At 34.7% G+C, this 21,411-nt stretch overlaps 2 protein-coding genes across 5 annotated transcripts in view; one reads left to right on the top strand and one right to left on the bottom strand.

Moving 5' to 3' along the window:
• Positions 1-21,411, top strand: part of LOC122573821 (HIV Tat-specific factor 1 homolog) — a 63,271-nt gene that overhangs the window by 2,316 nt on the left and 39,544 nt on the right. The gene's annotated exons all lie outside the window — the stretch shown is intronic.
• LOC122573822 lies at positions 43-9,421 on the bottom strand. Of its 2 annotated transcripts, none has more exons than XM_043740720.1 (5): positions 9,065-9,421; positions 2,821-3,096; positions 2,381-2,617; positions 1,965-2,163; positions 43-1,720 (listed from the first exon to the last, which is right to left on the bottom strand). In XM_043740720.1, the coding sequence occupies exons 1-5, from the start codon at positions 9,099-9,101 to the stop codon at positions 1,492-1,494; spliced, it is 978 nt and encodes a 325-aa protein (XP_043596655.1). In that variant the 5' UTR covers positions 9,102-9,421; the 3' UTR covers positions 43-1,491. The 2 variants fall into 2 exon arrangements, with proteins under 2 accessions (XP_043596655.1, XP_043596654.1); XM_043740719.1 differs by lacking the exon at positions 9,065-9,421 and adding an exon at positions 7,944-8,994.

Raw genomic sequence — 21,411 nt, 5'->3', positions numbered from 1 at the left:
TTTACTATCACACTTTAGGCTAAAAATTAAATTTCATAGTGATGATTTGACATAGAATCTTTATTGACGTAATGTACATCGTGTTAAATGTAGAAGATATGTTTCAATAATTTGGGTATTTTATAAACAAAACTTAATTCTTCACGAATTAATCGTGGAGTTTCAAGTATTATACAATTTAATGGCGAATGGGTTTTTTTAATTTTGAAGTAACATTGTACGAATACAGATTAACATGTAAATAAGAATGTAATGTACGTAAATATAAATGTTTAAGTACATCACACAATATTTTTCGAATCACTTAGCTTATAATTAAACGTATAATCTTTTTTATCAACTTATAAATCCTGAAACGTTCCGGCCGTAAAAAGGTTTTATTCTAGCGGTACTTATATGTATATACAATATCATTAAATTAAAGCATAAAAAATAAAAGTCTTGGGAAATTTATATCGATATATACTGATAACATATACTAAATAATGCGTTCTAGATAAACATCAAATATTATATGCATATATATTTTTTTCTGATATTTTTCGACTAACATTGATATGCAGTCAGTGCATTATCCATTGGTAGTGATATACGTATGTCTGAAAATTTAGGTATAGTCAACATACAATTATCGATATTTAAGCAGTTTGACTATTTGTGATATATTATCTGCTGCTATGATTGCACTATGGTTTTAAACATTTAGTTAGCGCAAAAAATAAATCCATAGTTTTAAAGTGCTTTCTCGCGCTACAATAAACCGAAGGCATTCATTCAAGAAATATTTTAGAACTTATTTCTTTAAGAATCATTTTTTAATAACGAAAAATAAATTAAAAAAAGACGTTGAATAAATAATTTTTCTACAACAAGTTATTAATTAAAATAAATTTTTAAAAAGTACATTTGCAATTAGATAATTCTATCTTATATTTCATTGTAGTTTTGCGTTTTATAATTTGTTTCTTCGTATAAATGCCTTCGAATGCCGTAATACTTAGCGACAAGCAAAAACTAACATTGCAAATATAGCTCGCTAATGGACGATCCGCGTTTCATGCAGATTAATTAAATAAAAAAATACAAAATGAAATCTAAACACACATCGTACACGATACACGAACATTGAAGTTATTACTCTACCGATTCGAGGTAACGTTATTAACTAGACAAGTACATCTTCAAGAATCTAACGTCTATTTAGAAAGAGAGGAACATAAGAAGAGACTGTTTTGAGCCGAATAAATTATATCTCAGTCTATGCTCGACTTTAGTAGCGCCTAAATAACTTTATCATCCACAAATTCGAAACGAAACGAAACGAAAATTATAACTCTTTATTTGGCCGAATGAAAGTCTCGATTACTTAAATTTCTAGCAAAATGTAGGATGGAAGAAAGTGTGAAACGTAGATACAAAATGATCCTTTAGAACAATAATGATCGATGATTAAAGCAACCAAACAAAGAGTTAAAATAAATAGCGTTTTGTTTATGGCTTTAAAATAACTTCTTCGCTCGCTAGGTTGTTCATTTTGCTAGGGATTTGTGGCAAAATGTTGTTTATGGCTGTTAGACTTTGTGGACCGTTACTGGGCGTATCAGGTGCGAATGCACTATATTCTCGTCCTTGAGGCAAAATCTGTGCCACTTGTGGATAATTCAGTTGAGTTCTGTTCGAGTGATGTCGCATTCTTGTCCTCGGGTACAATCCTTTAACGCTGCAATTAGAAATTTAGTTCAAAATTACGAATGTACTATTATGCTACATCACGATACATTAATATCTTCTTTAGGAATCTTTAATTTTGAACTTTAAAGAATTTATTGGGAAAGAAGATAAATTTTCCGGACAACGTAACGATCCTTGAAAGAAACCATCTGCCTTCTATATACAAAATAGTATACTATTGGCAAACAGTATATTTCACAACTTACTATTACTTTATAGGTAGAACAACTTACCTAGGTGGCCTTGAACCTACATTCACACCATGCGCCCAATCTGAATATTGTTCCGCGTGCTTCTTTCTCCATCCACTTCGTTTTTTGTTCTGTTTGTTTGATTTTTTCTGTTCTTTCGAGTACTTCTTGCTCTTCTTTCGAGGTTTCAATCTTTGGTTTTGCGGTGCGTAGGGATCTACCGTTTTTTTACGTCTTCTAACTATAATTTAAACAAAGTATCTGATTATAGATATCTATTTAATCACTGAAAGGTTCAACAATCGTATGATTCTTGTATGTATAAATTTTGTTAATTTTGAGACGAATCCTTTAACATCTTTTAATTTCAATAAAGATGTTTATCGTTATATATAGATAGAATGGTGTTTTAAGTAGTATTTGAGCTAGAAAAGAGCGTCAAGGAAGTAGAATGTTACCTATACGTCCAGCTGGCACTTCGCACACGTAGTGTTTTCGTTCGACGCAACTTCGTGGGCTCCATTTATACCTTAACGTGGGATCGATCGTGATGCAGTGCCATGCATATTGTTGTTTAGAGTGGTTAGATTGAGGCAAACCAAAATTTTGGAACACCACTTTCTCCCCGGTCACTCCCCATTCCCAAGCCATTTGCTGCCAATTGTATATTCCACCGATCCATCTCTCTAATTTCGCTGGGACATAATATTTCAACCAGTTTAGATATCTCGAAACTTTAACCAATTTCATCCAAATTTAAGATTATATATTTTGTATTTTTTTTATGATCGTAACTATAAGATTGAATAATGCGAGTGGCTTGAAAAGTATTTATTAGGTAATATGTCTTTTCTATTTTTATTATTAAATACTGTATTGTAAGACGAGTTTTACTTACTGAATTGATCGCTCGACAAGTATTTCCTTAGCATTCGATCTTTACCATTTCTATCGAGAATCGCTAGAGTGGCGTTTCTATCTTTGCAGTGAAAATAGGCCTCTCTCCAAGGTGCTGTACCTCCGCTTAAGTAATAGCAATATCTTTTCAATCGGAAGAATCCTATAGGACACATGTACCGCCTTATGATTTCATTTTGTCGGCCGACTCTGAGCCTGTTTGTGGCTGCTGGATTGATACTGTTATTGTACGGCTGTGCCACTACTGCTGATATGCCTGTAAAACAATGAGGTCATAAAGAATAATTAGCTAGCCTTCATTATCTTATCTCACTTATCATATTCTCTTTAACACGGAAGAAAAAAGAAATCATTTTCAAACATTTGAATAATATTCTCGTAATTTTATCTTTTCTCGTGTCATCTGTAGCTGAGAATTTCGCATATTCCGTAGAATCGCAATGGCATATTCTATCTCGAGAGTATTTCTCGTTCAAGGAAATCCTTGGGGACGACACAACAGTTCAACAGTTTCGCCTACACACTGTTCACATAAATTTCTCTCCCGGTGCATCTTCTTTGCATGTGACGAGTATTAAACGAATGCCTTACATTTATGTACGTTTTATCCGTCCGTAAAAATTGATATCTACGGTTTTAATGTAGGTAGGAATGTGCGATAGCAAATTCATTACGTCATACGATTGCATGCTGTAATATGCAGCGGGACTAAGTAGTTCAGTGTTACGGTCGTTCTCTTCCCCGTGCAATAATTTCTTTCGCCTCTCGTGGCTCTGTCCTTTTATGGAAATAATCGCAGAAAATCGAATAAAACGTCAGACGCAGTTTAGTCGCGGATCCTTAATACCTATCTCTTGTCCTTGAGCGTAATTTAACGATTATGTAAACCGTACCTGTTTTACGGATGAATAGATACAAATATACAGATGGAGTTATATATATTACATGGATGGAAATAATTTAGTGATCGTGACGTTCTAAAAGGACATGACCGATCATAAAATTGAGATTTGTTACACGAAGAAGGTGATAATGATTGCTGTATAATAATGTTCTCGTTTATACAGATACCGATTAGGAAATTCTTCTAAAAATCCATTTTTCCAATCTTAATTTCAAGCTTGTTTTTAAGTCTCTGTTCTTTCTTTCAATTATAAGACGAAGCAAGGATGTACGATATACGTACGGTACGATAATTGCAAAAGACTATTTGTATTGCTGTTTGATAGCAAAAACGCGGAGAAGTTTATTTGTCGGTGGTTTAGATATAGTTAATTACCGTGTGAAATTCAATACATGTGCTATAACGGCTGCTACAGCTAAAATGGTTAATAGTCTTTGGTATTTATTAATAGCTGTATGACAATCTATCTTAAGAGATATATGTGACATTGTAATTTACACCGATGATAGAAGTAAGTCGATTACGACCGAATTCCGTAGGCAATTTGTTAATCTCACTGCGTTCTATCGTAACATTTTTCACCGAATCGTATTTTTCAATCGTTCGAAAGTTTCTCGAATTTGAGAAAAATGAAAAAAGCTTGTTATCTATATGCGTAATTTTTCGTTTCAATTTTTCCATAAAGATTCATTTTACGTTAAAGATGTTTATAACGATAACATTTTATAGAAGGAAATAGCCGTTATATGTACTTTAAAGATGCAAGTTTGAAAGTTTTCTTCTAAAGGTTCTTACGCCGCCCGTGCTCAAGTATCAAACATGAGTTAAACTTCCGTGTATTGCTAAGTATTCCTAACCTAGTTGGATGCGTTTGATGTTGTCCGGCCTGCAAAGTGTGAATGATATCATCCGAGAAAATTATGCGATGCATTGCTATTACGTCCATACATGGGAATTATTAGGGTAGAAATGCGAAGTGCCAATTACACTGTGCATCTTCCTCTTTGGTTTATTATCATGGAAGAACTCCGGGAGTACGTTAACACGACGAAATAGGTTAGTGGTTGATCGAGTTGTTTTCATGAATTCAAACTGCAGCACTCTAATTAAATCATGCACCAGCTATTCTCGTAGAATTCTTCGGCGCTTTACGACCATTGAAAAAATTGTTCTATGGACAGTTTTATTCTTTTTTGAGACTTATTCCTTTCACGTCTGACTGTAACGTAGCATTTTATAGATGTTTCGTTTCCGTGAGTACCTGTAATGATACTAGTTTGCATAAAAATTTGCGATCTACCAATCGTTTAGAATTTTTTTCTGAAGTTGCAAACGTCACGTTATTCATTTTCCAAGTAATAGATAACATTACCCTTACGCGTATCATATTTGCAATCACCTTCGATAATGTATCGCAATTCCTGTAACTTCTAATTCTGTAGGAATAACATATTCAACTATAAATTATCACTTTGGGGAACGTTCGTAGGAACACGAATTATACGGGGAAAAGTTTCCATCCGCTGAACACGTTTGGTTTGTTGAGCACATTTTGTTTGCTTGTTTCTCCGGCTGGAAACCATAAACGACAAACAGCCGCGGTAATGTTGCAGCTTTATCTTTTCACGTATTCATTCGCAATTGCGTCGGATGTAGCTTCACCGATATTTCTGTATACCCAGGACACGCATTGAATGTAAATCCGCCTTTCAGCAGATATTGCGAACAACTTTTCATTTTGTCCGAGTTGTATTATGACAAATTAATGGCCGATATAATCGAAACGAACGTTTGCATCTTTTTAGTCATACGTTTCTCATTGATAGCAAATTTCGAGTTTTTAAGATTCCATTCTTCTACCAGTTAGATACCTTTCATTTTTATACATAAATGTTAAAGAAGAAAAAGATTCAATTCGAGCGATGTGAAAGCAGTCTGAATGGTGGAACTTGACCGAAATTTGGAAGTTTTATGAATGCGAATGGATCTTTCACGTGTAAAATCCTTGCTAACTCGACATTTCTAATACGACGATTACAAATATTTGAGAGGAACTGCTACCAAGGCTCATAATCTTGTCGAGGTATATGATGACGTAACGGACTACAAAAGTGGCTCCTTTTGTTAAGGTTTCCAATATTTCCGTCTCTTGTATCTGATTAATTATTCAAGGATAAGATTATCTGATTAGTTTGAACAGCGAGTAAATTATTCGGCTAATTGATCGTATTTAACCTCTAAATCCGTGAGGGAGATCATACATACGATAAAAACAATGTTCTCTGTTAATTGGAAAATCAAATTTAACTTTAATTACATACTTGGTCGTTGCAAAACGTGACGTAAATTAAAATCAAAACGTGAGGAAAATGAAAAGATGCCTATACTTGATCCTTATACATGACTCGAAAAATTTACTAGGCTAACATTATCTCAAACGAGTATTATCGAAATTATACAACCATATAGCACGTATATATGTCAGCTGTTTTATCTATTGTCAATATTCGCGTATCAGCGGAGCCATGCGATGCAAACTTGCTTTAACCCAAATCGGCGACTGACTTTGAAAATGCGCTTGTATTTAAACGACCGATAAATATTTTGAGACTATGTTTCTAGAAATTCGCCATTTGACAAGGTGTAATTAAATACCATACGCCGGACTTTGATATCATCGTGCTATGTCATGAACGTTGATAATTAATACGATCGTTTATAACTGTTATTCAGCCATAATTGCGTCTGAACTTTTAAATCAACACGTCTATAAGCTGTACCTTTATCTACGTAAGAATCATGTTCATCGATGCGTACGTTGTTCTCATGGATAACACGTGTGTTCGCAATTTTTACTTTCATTCACGGGTTACATCTAGCACAAGGCTAACTTTACATGTGCTCTGCGTAATTGTTTCATATTGCTTGTATATTTTAGCTACAGCGGCCGATTTGTTTCACTACGGCCGATCAACAAGTGTCTCGTGTATGTATCTCTTTGGCGAGTCTTTAAAATAACAGACGTTTAGATTAACTGGTGTAATTATAATTTAATAATCTAGCATCAACCATGTATACAATCTTTCTTTCATGGTATATTTTAGTAAAAGGACTATTTTTATGAAACATAACTGGGGATTGTATTTGTGACGTTTAAAGTCATTACTAGTAGATGAAACGTATAATCATCATAACTTGCTAACACTGCATATAACTCACTTATGTAAGTATTTGTTTTGCATTAGGTTTTTTCCATTAAGCACAACAATGAAAATGGTTTTGTTACATGCTGTTGGAAGATCATAGTGAATACTGATGTTATTAATGATAAAAATTTATACTTATTTTATCACCGATATTAATTCATTGATCTTGTACAGATATCTGCAATAATAATCGCGTTCGTGAATTTAATCCGTTCAAAGTTAATTCGATCCAAGGTAACTAGATCGAATAAAAGGTGGTGAAAAACCGGTACTTACGTAATCCATTATTCTGCAGTTTTGGCAGTGAACACTTTCTTATGGTTATTCTAGTTTTGCGACACATTTGCGGTGTGATTTAATACCGTTGTGTGTGGTCTTCTGACTAAAGATTCGCGTACTCTCTAACAAAAATAGATGGCCGATCTATTCACTTCGGGCATCTAGCTATTCAATAGTATATGTGGCCTTATTTTTATTAGCCCTACATTACATTATATAACGATAAAGGACATAATGGTATTATAGCTTCATCTATTCACCTTATTATTTACCGTACATCTTAAATATGAATATTACTATTTTCATTAAAGATTTAGAAGATAGATATAGATTGCATATTGAAACTTATTTTTAATATTTATCAATATAATATGTCGATACAGTAGTATCATTTAGAAAAGTTAAAGATTTTGTTTTGAATAGATATTTAATCAAAATTTAATTTTCCTACTTTTGTACGTAGAAGTTAATTATGAATTATTATTATTGTGTAGTTTAAAGCGAGAAAAAAAGATCTAATCACGAACGTGTATATTTGTCTACCCTCTGGTGTTAAATGGTGCATCGTGACATTGATTGTATCATCGGTTCTTCTTTATTATTTCGTGTTGCTCGAGTAATATTAGGTAAGAAAGATAGAAATCTCGAGTAGCGTTATCGAGTTGCCTAGTTTTGCTTAAAGACGCCATTAGTAATGAATTCTTTCGTACTCACAAGTGCGTGACCAATCGATATTTGCATTTGGTAGATACATCCTTTTGCATTTAATGACTTGCATATTGCATCAGTTGAAGCTTGCAAATCGTTTTATTATAACGTTTCATTATGCTCGTATCAATGTCCGACGTTGGCAACGTTTCTATAGATCTTTTTTCTTCTTTATTTATACTGGTTCTAGGGAGAAGATAGTAGAAAATAGAAAAGAAGGAAGGAAGGTACTGTAAGGGAATGTCCCATGTTATAAATTTTTAATCTTCCGTAGTGGAAGAAAAATAGGATGGACCGAACCGGCACTCGTTTCTCATCGTGCAATGGAGTTGTTTCTATTCGTACGTGTCAACAAAATTCTTGAGGTGAACGATCTAAGTTATAAATAAATGGTCAGCTTCTACAATAGTGAATGGAGTTATTTACAATGTTTTCGTTATTCTCTATTTTCGAAATGTTTCTCAAGATACGCTTCTTCTTTCTGTCTCGATTCAATATATCGGTCCTATATGAACTTTTAATTTAATTTATAGTGGTATTTGAGCGTTATATGTTATTACTGCTTCATTCTTTATTCTTATTTCATTGAACGAAGTTTTATTTTATTTTATTTATTGCTAAAGGTGAATGTTTTCGATAGGTGTGTTAAACGAGTATCGATATATATAATTATCATGTTCGTTTTATCCAGTGATCTCTTTTATGTTTATACTGGCTCTATAAACACAGAGGAACTTTTCTTTGGTATTTCGCTTTACCTTGCAATTTGATAATTAACTCTCTTCCTCTCATGGTTTGTTGTCTAAAGCTTTCCTCAAAGGATTCAGTCCCAGAAAGCTTTCACGACGACAACTCGTAAACGCACTCGGTAAATTTATTTCTAAGAGAAAAGCCCGCGTGTGTGCGTAAGTTTTTTGATAAGAGTTCACGCTTTTCACTCATAAGCAACATTGAGATAGACATTTCTACCGAAAAGAAATACAATTGAAATTAAACCGAACGTGGAAAAAATGTATTCCTTGCATCGTCAATCTTTTTATCCATTTAGTCTCCTTTCACTTGATATTTCTCGCGTAAATCACAGGCGTTGAATTAAAATCGGTCGATTCATTGGCGAAACTCATTACCTGCGGCACAAAGAACCAGAAGCAAACACCTTCGCATGGTTTCCACCTGCTCTGTCGTTGATTTATTCGCCGAATTCGTCGATGAACAAGCAAAACGGTGCAAACAGAGTCGTCCTCATCCTCGTTCACAAGTTATACATTGATCCACTCATCAAGATCCACTTGATGTCTTTGTCAATTCGAACGAAATTTTCATAAAAATTCACGAACTAAACGATTCTCGATCGCGATAATTTTAATTTCTTTTTCTGTGTTGGCGCGTTCTCGATTTCTCTATGTCTGAGACACTGATCAGAAGCGGACGAACACACGGGGAGAAGCTTTCACGGTGGAAGTTCGCGAGCGACTGAAGCCGCCGCTTCCATTCCGCTCGACGTCAAGGTACGAGGCGAGCTTTCGATACGAACTCGCGCTTCCCCCGTGTGCCGCATACTTTCTCGATCTCCTGGCATTTTTCAGGCTCCTCTCCTGGCTAGTTGTACGTTCGTTTAGTTTCGTTCGTCAAACGCATCGGGTCCTCTATCCCCATAGCAATGATATTCGACACCTAAGGAATTTCTCCTGTATTCGACTCTTTAAAAATCGAACCACGCGCTCCTCCCTACCTTTGCCATTTCATTGAGATTTATCTATCCTCGAACGATTTGGGAATGAGATCTGTGGCTTGAATGCGAGTGTGATATTTTGGTCTAGTTACAGCAACGTTCATAAGTATCTCAGTATCTTTGGTCTATTTCTATTCAGTGGTTTAATTAGAGCAGCGCCGCTTATCTTTTTAAGTAAACTGCCCTTAAAATCAGAAATCTACGAATCTATAAATATAATACTTAAATATAATGTTTAACATAAAATATTATGTATTAATAAATAAATAAATAAACATATACAACGCTTCGTTCAGATAAGGAATGATTTTTCGCTGTTGCTATCATAATTTTGCCAAGTATTTTTTCCCTTATAAAGTAAATATGTTTCGGTATTTTTTTGGGTGATAAATTGGGATTTGAAGGATTAAAAAACTTTAATCTTGGTTCCTTGCAATAAATCTAATACGTAAACGCATTCGGGAATACGTGTAATGAATCGTGCTTTAAAGTTTTAGTCGAAAAGAAACGAATACGAGGGATCTGAAATTATTTATGACTTTGCTAGACATTTTCCTGATCGTGTAAAAAGATTTAGGCGAGGTAGAAAAATTACTTCCATCAGAATATTTTGTTTCTGATCTTTTTCTTTTTTTCTAATAAAGTCATCAGTATGTACGGCGATTTATTTGTATTGTGTGTGTATAACGAGACAATTACATTATAGTATTATAGTTAATCGAATTTATGTAATTGAATTATAATTTAATTGTTATATCTAATCCGTAGTTTCCTGGAAAATTGTCTAGAAACAAGTTTTGAAAAATTAACATTTAAATTCTTCTTAATTTTTAAATAGAGCTGAATGCACCGTTGTATAGAATAAAATTAATAATACGTTATACCATACAAGGAGTAACAGAAAAACAAAACGACACATCATGGTTGTGCTTATTTTTTTATGCAAATGAACTCGTCAAGGGATGCACTGCCTTTTTCGAAGCGACGCGCGACGTGGTTAAAAAGAGATCGATCTGCACTGGACAGGGGCATTCCAACGCGTCGTCGTTTCTGGCGATTTTTCAGCTACGAGTTTCGGTTCGACGACTCGGACCCACGCTGATTCAGAGCCCGTGTGATAAAATCCGGAAAGAAGAAATATTCTGCTACTAGGAAGGATGAATTTAATCGAATATATATAAATTACATTCGTATACACATCTTTTCTAGCTTTTTTAGATTTTTCATCCGTTTTTAATCCATTGATATATTTGTCACTATCGACGTATTTATCGGATTACGAAAGTATATACGAAAGAGAAATTACGTCACGTACCGTGCATGCATGAATACTATCGCCGAGTCATTAATATTCTCACGGAGTAAATGAACCGAACGGTAACAGCCGACAAAGTATCCATGTTTCTGAACCCTTCTCCTCTAATTGGGATGAAGAACAGTTTCTTTCGAGCTCTCGTAGACCTCGCCGCTAAAACGTATCATCGGAAATTTGTCACACGTTTTCTGTCGAACAGACGTTGCTTTTCCTTGAAGATTCATATCTATAATTAGCGTATTGTTCCGTCTGAAAAACGAGGGAACGAGTTCCGATCATTTCTACTGCGCGTCTGAAAGGCGTGGTTCCCGCCTTTCTCTTCTTTTTTCATGCTGCAGCGTGTGAAAAATTCGAGGACTCTTCGCGAATACAATTTGAAACGTGACATACTTATATCCCAGCTAACAAAAGTTTGTTTCGTGCATTAAATTACAGTGCATTCAAGTAACTCATTTTCTTTGGGAACTTCATTTGATAACCGAAATATTGAACATCTTTTTGTACAATTCTGGCTCTCTTTAGTTATTAAGAGTTTACGAACCGATCGGATTTGCTTGAATTTTATACTTTGATTTAAATTTATTCGATAGTAATGCAATTTAATATATGAGTAGTTTGGAAGTAACATTCGATAATTCTATAAATTGAAAAATAGAGCAAATATCTTCCAAAATTTTTCTGTTTAAAGAATGCCAGTTATTTATAAAACTGCAACCTTACTGAAATATTTGTATTAATCAAATTTTAATTTTATTGAAAAATGTATTTAATTTACTATGAAATTACTTCTGTTATATCGATAGAAATTAGAACGAGCGAGATATCAAATGCAAATCAGTAACAAGATCAGTCACCGAAAACGTCCAAATAAGATAAAATACCAACGGAATTCAGTCTGACGGTAATCAATTTAAAGAGTAAGTAGTAAATCAATTTCAGACGATTATACAAGTTGATTATATTTGTAAGATCGCTGATGTAATATCTCTCTACGAAAATTAATTCATCGTGTAACACATGTGGATCCGAAGTACATACGTATAAAAAAAGCTAATATCATTTTCATAGTAGGTTCAATCTCTTCTCCATTAGCGATAGTTTGGTAACTTCTTGGCAAGCTTTCAACCAACTTTTCGGCTGAATAAAACAGCAGCTTTCATATTTTTCGAACACCATCATTCTCGAAATTTGTTCCACGTTTATAATAAACCGAATATTTTCCATGAAACGTAATGATCGACGACAGGAAAAGATATGAAACGAGTCCTTGAAGACTTTTTATCGTAGTCACAGAAAGAAAATTCGATGAATTGACTGAAAAATATTGCAACCGAGTTATTATCTTAACGCAACGTTGGTGATTAAAGGGTCAAGCATCTTCCACGAAACGTTTACATTTTACGATTGCTCGAAGTCTTTCGATCCTTCCGAATCCGAAAATATTAGGGCAGAGAATGAAGGCAGTATAAAATGAATAAGGGAATAAGGGCTACGGGACCGGTAGCTCGGTAGAGACGAGAAACTTGCGAGTTTAATCAGTTTTACGAAAGTGGTTGTTACGTAGGTTGGAATAAGAGAAGACTAGCTTCCAGAAAATTGGAATACGTGTTTAAGTTCTGAATACGGGGCGGCTATTGATCTTCTGAATTGCAAAATAAGGTAGGGTTTTAACTGATCGTTGTTCTGTTGAAAATAAAGGCGGTGTTTATTTTTGCGAGTATACGTCAGCGAACGTGGAAAATAAATGAAGGAAGTGTAAACTTTGTTCGCGTTTTGTGCAGTAACTATTTATTTTCGCTGTTTTTTTTTTTAAATAAACGCAATGTGGTTCTAACGCCGATAAGATAAACGAATAAAATTTGCTACGATAAATATCGTGAAAAATATTCTGAAACATGTGGAAGAGGTATTATTATCTTAATTACTGAATTCATTCAGAGTGATGTAAAATATTTTTAGTGCCAATATTGATATTGGTATCGCAAAGAATGAATGAAATAGAAGGAATAAGTAAGAATGGAAACCGTTGTCACTAGAAACACACGTTTTTAATTAGCTGTTTAAAGGAAACGATTACACAAGACAAATATAAAATGATGTAAATCATGACTCGCTTAACTCCCGTCTTCACAAGCACTCGTTATTCATTTTGTTCTTTACCTTCCGTTTCATCTATGCAACCGCAGCGAGAAAAATCGCGTTCGCAAAACGTTTGAGAAAGTTCGTAATTTTAATCCATCTTTAAAAAAAGATTACAAAAGGAACAGTTTAACGTGAATTAAGCTTCGACTGAATTCCACAATTCTACGGATTTTAATCCTCTTAAATTTACAGGTCTGCCAATCCCGTATTTTTAATACATGCCCACAAAATTCCTTCATCGTGATGCTATTTGATTTTTTTTTTCTTCTTTTTTTGCAAACAAAACTACCGACAAACGAGAAAACATTTATGGTAACTGATTCATTTACGATGATGACTAGACATTCAAGGTCGCAGTTTATGGCAACTGGTAATTAAGAATACAATGAACGATGCTCGAAAGAGGACGATCAATTCACTAGCTACGTGCCAGCTTTTACTTAGCACCTATGTGTACAGTTATTTAGTATGCATTTTATCTCTAGATGGTACACGATGGTACACGAGTGTATGACTTTTAAACAAGCATAAAACAACGATTATAATATTTTTTGCGCGTTTCTATATGTCCTCTCGGCGATTACACGTGCTTAAAAGACCGCCGTGTTAATTTCGTCAATGTACACGATAGTAATCGTTCCTCGTTGAGAAGCACGTTGTGAATTCGCAATTTCCGTGAAAGAAAATGTGCAGAATGTGGACTTTCCGGTAAACCGCTTTTTCGTGCCTCGCGGTTGGTAACAGCTGAGCAAATATCATTATCTTTATCGTTATTTTCTCGTCCTTGAATTTAACCACCACTTTGCGGCAAGTTGTTGTCGGCTTTTTGTATTAACAAAAATGCGTTAAGAATAGCTACGTGCGGAAAAAATTGAAAACATATGGCCTTTCTGTGACGAGGTTTGTATGGTAAAGAAGATAGAATAATGACCCGACAACCATTGACCTTGACAACCATTCTTCTCTGAATGATAGTTAAGAGAACATTGTACATGTATTTGGAAAAAGAAAATGACAATAGAAAATTTGTATTACGTAGTCTATTTACGATAAATGTAGATGAAGATGTTTTTAATTGCGTTTAGTCCCTCCTAGCTTCTTCTTCTTGTTATAGAATTATCGTAGAATAACAAAACTTTCATTGTTGTTCAGAATATTTATATCGAACTTGTTATACGTTTGAAATATTTTAGTCGATCGAGATATTTTATATTTTTGCGCGCGCATCGGTGATCTGTTTGTTGAAATTAAATCATCGGTTAGACACAAGATATTTAGGAAACTCTATTAATATTTCGTAATTACGGTTATCAGCATATGAATCGTTTTGATCGTTTGGTTTATTAAAATTCCATGCAGTTAAATATCAAATTTCAGTCGTTTAAATTTAAAGTACTTAAGAATTTCAAACATTTCGCTGCAATTGTAATTAAGCTGCCTTTCATTCCATTTATGTGTAACGAAGCATGTGATGTGTACGCTCGATATTACCGTAATATTCTACAATTGTCAACTATAAATCACGCCCCGTTTACTTTATTCATTCAACTATTTTGTCCATCAATTACATACGAACTGTTTCATTCATATAATTAATGATCAACGTTTAAAATTCCGTGGAATTTCATTTATTTGAACGTATTAAGTAATAGGCGATTGTAATAATAAACGTGATGAATAATTCAGTAATAGCAGTAATTTATGTAAAAAATTCAGCTTGTGGAACATTTTAAAGATTCCTGACGCGTTGGTGTCTCTCGCAGTTGTTAATCATCGTTTGCATTCTGCTGAAATACTTGTTCGCGCCGTTTTTCGTTTCTAACCCTGGAAACCATCCAGGAGAAGGAAGGAGACGCAGGGTTAATTCGTATTTACTGTCACGTACCCGGCGTACCTTTATTATACTCGCGTCCTATCCTTGGTGCACGTATCCGACTCGCCTGACCGATTTTATCTTAATTACTTCGTTTCATCTCACTTCATTTTCGCTCCGATGCGACGTTTTGCTCGTTCTCTCGGTGCACTGCGTCTGTCGATTCGTTTCTCATTCTCCTCGTCTTATTGCAGCTCTGCGCCTTAACAGCCTTTAATTTTCTCTTAATTACTGGAATTACAATAGCCAGTGACAGATCCACGATGTTTCTTTCGATACCAATGATTTATTGGTCTCTATCTTTGTTTATCTTTCTGTTTCCGCGGAGTAACGAGCTCGTTTCGCTTTCCCCAACTGCAATTGTTCGTCGAATTAGACGCATCACGATCTGCCACTCCGTAGTTCTTGAAGCGTGAAGAAATCGACGCTTCAGAGGCAAATAGGATGACTCTGTTCAATATAATTTCATTTCATACTAATGTTATCGTTTACATATATGTATCTAAATATATTGCAGCGGGCGTGTTTCTCTCGCGCGTTTATCTGCAAATGAATACGAAAGGCTTGATTTGTATTTCGTTTGACCAGCTTTTTGTTACATTGTACAGGCTACGTGATTTATGAATGCAGTAGGTGTAACGTCGGTTTTATTTAGTACTACGCTATTTTTCACTGCTAGCTAAGCTGACAAGCTACGTATGTTCGAACGTCGCGAAGAAAGTAGAACAACGTCTGTGAAATATTATCGGAACTGTGTCTTTCGGTTTTGCTATTTCGAGTACGTTTCGCGTGGAAAAACTTTAATTGTTACAGGGCTAACAACAGCATTGACGTCAATATGTATTAAAACCTTTTTCTTTCTCTAAAAAATCTTATGAAATAAAGATTACGCGGAATAGAAATCTAAGCAGCATTTAGGCACACATGGTTTCTTCAGGGCAAAAGTAATACGTGTATTGGTACAGATGAAAAGCAAAATGCAATGTATAACAACTAGAAAACAAATTCGATACAGAATCTTGTCGAGAATAGTTCACTAGCGTTGGACGACCAGTCTCGTTACGAGATAAAATCCGGTGATAGATTACTCTTTGGAAAGAGTAAATTTCCGCAATGACTTCGTTAACGGAGGAATTGTCCTCGTAATTTCTGGAACAGGTTGTCTGAAAGCGTTTTCCCGAGCATGGAAGAGTAACGGTTTCGACGACGTTCCGGATTCCCTTGATATCAATTCGAACATCGAACAGATGCGGCTATCAAATAAACGTCCAATTGGCACGTAGCCATTCCTTGCAGTCATGATATTTTCGAAGTGGGTTTATACCCTTAAGTTTAATCTATGTTTGTTCGGAGAAATAAGCATGTACATTGATACGTGGCTTCGTTTTGTCGCGTTTTATTTAAGTTCCCTTCCTATGGAAATTAAATTCTATTTCCCGCTGCAAGAGAACGAAGGTTGCATTGCATTCTATATCTTAAAGCGTGACAAATCGTCGTACCTCTGCGTACAACGTTTCTATTTTAAATCTTAAACTTTCACGATGATTGTAGTCCGGGCATCGATTATATTTTTGATTATATGTTGCGCTGTGTTCTCACGTTCAATTAAAAAAAAAGAGGGAGAGAGAGAGAAAAAACAAGGAAGCAGTCGAATAGTATAATAAAAACACTTGTAAACAGGATTTCCACATTAAATACTTTTAGCGAAACTCATATGTTAGAAGTGTGCTGCACCATGATTTAAGCATGAGTAAAATTCATTGGTATATTTGCGATGCAGCAAGCTGCCGATCATCAAAAGCGGATACGACAGGCATTTGTAATAAATATCTTTGTTACGATGGTATAATATCGATTTGGTTGGAACAGAACGAATTGGTCTGCTGAACGTTTCCATATACGTACATACGTATAACGTTTTCTACACCACAAACCCGCCTATGGAAAATCCTGAAGCTGTTTTAACTGAATTTATTTGGGAAAAGTGTTTGACGAGTGAGAGAGAAAAAGAAAGAGACTTCGGTGCTACGATACGATTTTCAACGAGCTCTTAGTTGATTTTTATTTTTTCTTCTCTTGCTCTTTTTTCTTTTTTTTTTTTTCTTTTTTTATCGAACATAGGAAGCCTGGTTGTCGAAGCAAAGTTAAAAGAGTTCGTCTCGTTATTCTCGATGGATGGAGAGAGAAAAAGGATTGCTTTTAACAAGCATGTCAAAGCGATCTCTATACATAGCCAAGGAACGTTCAAGTGTTCGAGTTTCAAAGGGTGTTTCGGACGCGTTTAATCATCAAAAATCATTGCGTGTTCGATCACCTCGCTCGATCAAGCCGTTTTGTAAAACTAAACCCCGTGCCATCGGAGTTGAAATCGTGAAATTCTCAGTTTTTTTTTTTTCAAAGAAACCTTTCGCGCTCCATTTCGCCATACTGAATCGTTCGTAAATGGCACGATGACGCACAAAGGGCGCTGCCGTAATTGACTTAACGCAATTTCATCACCTCGATATCGGGAGACGCCATTCATTTTGATTTAAAGCATCATCAAAAAGTAAAAATGTACTAAAAAATTACGAAATTTGTCTTTCTCTATGAAGCTTCGTATGGAATTTATTTCAAATAGTTTGGAAGCGGATTTATTTTAAGGAAATTCAATTTATTTATAAAAAAAACGAGAATCAAAAAGCGTGAAATCTTCAGAAGCTTTTTTCATTACGATCAAATATAGCTCGGAACTTATTACAGCTTTGTTGGCATGCAGGTGTTGAAAGTAATTTTCGAAAAGCCTATTGTCTAGTTTCTTTTCTTTTTTTCCCCCTTAGTTTATGTACTCATTGTTATTATTTCTGTTCTAGTTTGATGCTTGTTAAAAGTTTATAATAGATAGAAAGTATAAAATTAAAAATGCAAAAATCTGAATTGTAATGTTGAGTTAGTTATCGCAGTTGTTTCAGTTTTTTCCAAAAACTTGTTAAACGAGTTACATGGAGCAGAAGTATGTATTGTCTTTTTCATTCGTTTTTTTTTAGTTTCTAAAAATTGTATGGAAAATTTCGACGCTGTAATTGAAACAATGTTGCTATGTTGAAACAGAACTGCGATTCTGTAAGATTGTTAGAACGAAGAAGAAAGAAAGGGAAAATGAAAACTATATTCGCTATAGCTATATTTAGCTAAACTTAATTCGATTGAATCTTTCCCTAGAAGGAAAAAGTTTATTCAATATTTAATTTCGTAATTATTTAAAATAACGAAAGAATATACTCAATTAAAAAGTTCACTATTTACTAATTGTGTATTGATTTACTAAAATTTCCAGCTAAAGTTGACCAACTGGTTTTGGAAAAATCAACTGATTCGGGAGTTCGTTAATTACGGTATTATTATAGTTTTTAGGCGAAGATGGTAGCTTACTGCATTATTATAACTTTAAAGTTCATAGCTCTCATTATAGAAATTATAACTTGAAAGCAATTTACGTCGAACAAGTGTGTAAAACTAGATATAGTTTATATCTCGTTTGTAAGATGACGCGATAAACCTTTTGAACGACGATATAAAGTTCGAAACTTTCATAACATTTACTGAATATTTCAGAAATGCAAATATATTATGTGCTATTTTATACCATTAAATTGTTCTTATCTTCCTTTCATATCTTTTTATTTTTGTTGCCAAGTTATAGTCATGCTCTATGCCAAGTCATAGTTAAAACGAAACATTTTTAATACAAATAAAAAAGGGAACGGGGCATTAAAAACTTGTCTCATTGTATATACATATACGTAGAAAGGAAAGAAAATAAAGAAGGAAAAGGGAGAAATTGTATTTTTACCGCTAGCGCAGGTTTGTAAATATTTATAAAGTACCTTGATTTAAAAATCGAATTTACATTGTACATATTGCATAAAGAAAATTTGTGCTATTTCGTATCATAAAAACGTGCAAAGCAATTGGCTGATTAAAGATACCATTTATGTTTTAATCATTAGCTATGAAATTATTCGTTTTAATTTTTCCCTTTTGCCAAGTATCGTGTTTTATGCTGATGTGTTACTGAGTTATTCAATTCAGAGAAAACGGGGTCGCGTAATATTTAGGTTAATAATGTAAAATGGAACGGGGTTTCCAAGTAGATAATGTAACACGATCTGAACCCACTTTTTCTGCGCTGAATGCAACAAAATACGTGAATTTGAATTTTTCTTTTCTCCGTAGTCGAACAAAATATCATTTACCTTTCTGCCATCCTTTTTATCATATCTCTGATTTTATCTCATCTTCATAAAGTTCTGCACTTCGCTTCAAAGCTTTTGACGTTTATAATTTTCTATTCAGCGAATAGACTGCGCAGAAGCTTTATGCTTCGTGTTCAAAAGTAATTTTTTCGGAAAAAGATACGTAACAGGGATGAGATACCCTATTCGAATTGCAAATCCAAGAAATAGCGGAATGGCATATGTTTGTATATTTTTCAACATTTCGAAATATGCAATATTTTTCAAATATTTATCAGTAGATTCAGTTCCACAAAACCAATCAACGCTCCACACGCCACAAAATTCATTACGATGCTAGAAACAAAATCACGTTCTTTCAATTCTTTGAAGCAGTCGCTCTGAAGATTAGAAGAGAAGCACGCAATAAGTGGAACCTATTTTTTTTTTACAGGAAAGCGAGACTTACATTTTTAGACCTATCGTGTGTTTCGTTTCTAGTTATATCGTATTGAAATCCCACCGACCAAATTATTTAGAAAGTGGAATTTCGTGTAGCCGTCAGTTATTTTTACGGAAAGGAATTTCACAAAGTGCTCTCGATACAGTTGCTCGGTGTACAGCTCTCAGGCTCTTTCGCACAGTTAATCGTGAATAAATTCACGGGTGCTTTCCTGCATGACTCATAAGACACGCGAAGAATATACAAGTTTTCTCTTGACGGCGCGCCGCCTCGATTATTCAGATTTCAGATGTTGCATTACAACGTGGATATTGCATCGTTGGCTGTTTTCGCTGGTTCCTCGGCACGCTGTGTTTAATCAGTGCGGGGCGATCTGACCGAGGTCGCCGACGAATTCAGGGCAGACAAGAGCGAACGAGCGGTGAAATCGCGCGGTTTTACTGAATTTTTATCATCTTCGCGAGATTTCGACGTTGTTCCGCGTGATCGCAGATAAACGAGGCATCTCGCGGACGAAAATCCTTTTGCTGTTTTTTGCCGCTTTTTCAAACCAGTTCCGCCGCTTTTTAATAACGTTCCCTCGAAGTTTCCTCTGATCGTCCCGTACGTTGAACGCTCGAGGAACGCGATAAATCTTTGACTTTCGTCGAGTCTCGAAAGTTTTCGAGCAAACGAGCTTTGCTTCGACTTGAATTTTCCGCAACTTCTAACTGCGTCCGGTTATTTCAATTATTTAGACTTGGTGCGACTTGTTTGATTTCGTCTCTTTTATCCGTTCTGTGTATTTAACAGATTCGAGAATGTTTTCATCGACTTTTTATTTGAACATTGCAAGGCAGATAAGTGGATGAAATATGATTGAACGTATCGTTGGACAAATTAGATATACGAAGACTCGCCTCGAATATGTATATTCTCTAATTTATTCTCTCCTACTCGTTTGAATTTATTAACTCGGTTGCACACTCGGTTTTGAAACGTCATATTATATATCTTTTATATTTATAATTATTGCTGTTGCACAATATAAATTTCTGTTTCGAATGTATGTTCAAAACAACGATAACATTCGTGCATGGAAATCGTAGAACTTAAAAAATAATGGTAGTTTGTACTTTACAGTTGATTTTGCGCTATATTTTAGGTTAAAAATTGGTTAATATTTCACGATTATTTCATATTCTACGGGACAATGCAGTTTCTCAGAATTATCTAGAATTAATAACTAATGGAATACTTGCATTTTGGATTGCTACGTACCATGGAGAGGAATTAGCGTTTCAAATTCGTGGCTTCGCAACTTGTAACTCGGTTGCAGCTTCAAGTCGTTGCAATACAATGCGTTGTTGTATCCTGTCGAAAATTATTCTGTATGCAGTTTGGCTGTCAAATTTTCATAACAAATTTCCGTTGCTGCCCTTTAATTACGTACTTGATCGTAATCTCGTTATTACTCGAGTGATTGCTGCAGATTATAAGATATTTTCTCAGCAAATCCACTAAACTTTTATACCTTCTATACATATGTACATATATATATATATATATGTCGGAGATGGAAGGACACTGAAGCCTCCCGTTTGGAACTATGGGAATTCCGTAATATTGTAATTTATATTCTACTATAGCCGTAATTAAACGATTGTTATTCATTGTATTTTGTTCGAGACTTGTGATATTGGGATGGGGTTCGAGGCGACACAACTGGTCGCCGAACGTAGCCGCGGTCACGGGA

This window comes from Bombus pyrosoma, linkage group LG12 (genome assembly GCF_014825855.1).
Source record: "Bombus pyrosoma isolate SC7728 linkage group LG12, ASM1482585v1, whole genome shotgun sequence".
NCBI lineage: Eukaryota > Metazoa > Arthropoda > Insecta > Hymenoptera > Apidae > Bombus > Bombus pyrosoma.
This window is presented reverse-complemented; position numbering and strand designations above follow the sequence as displayed.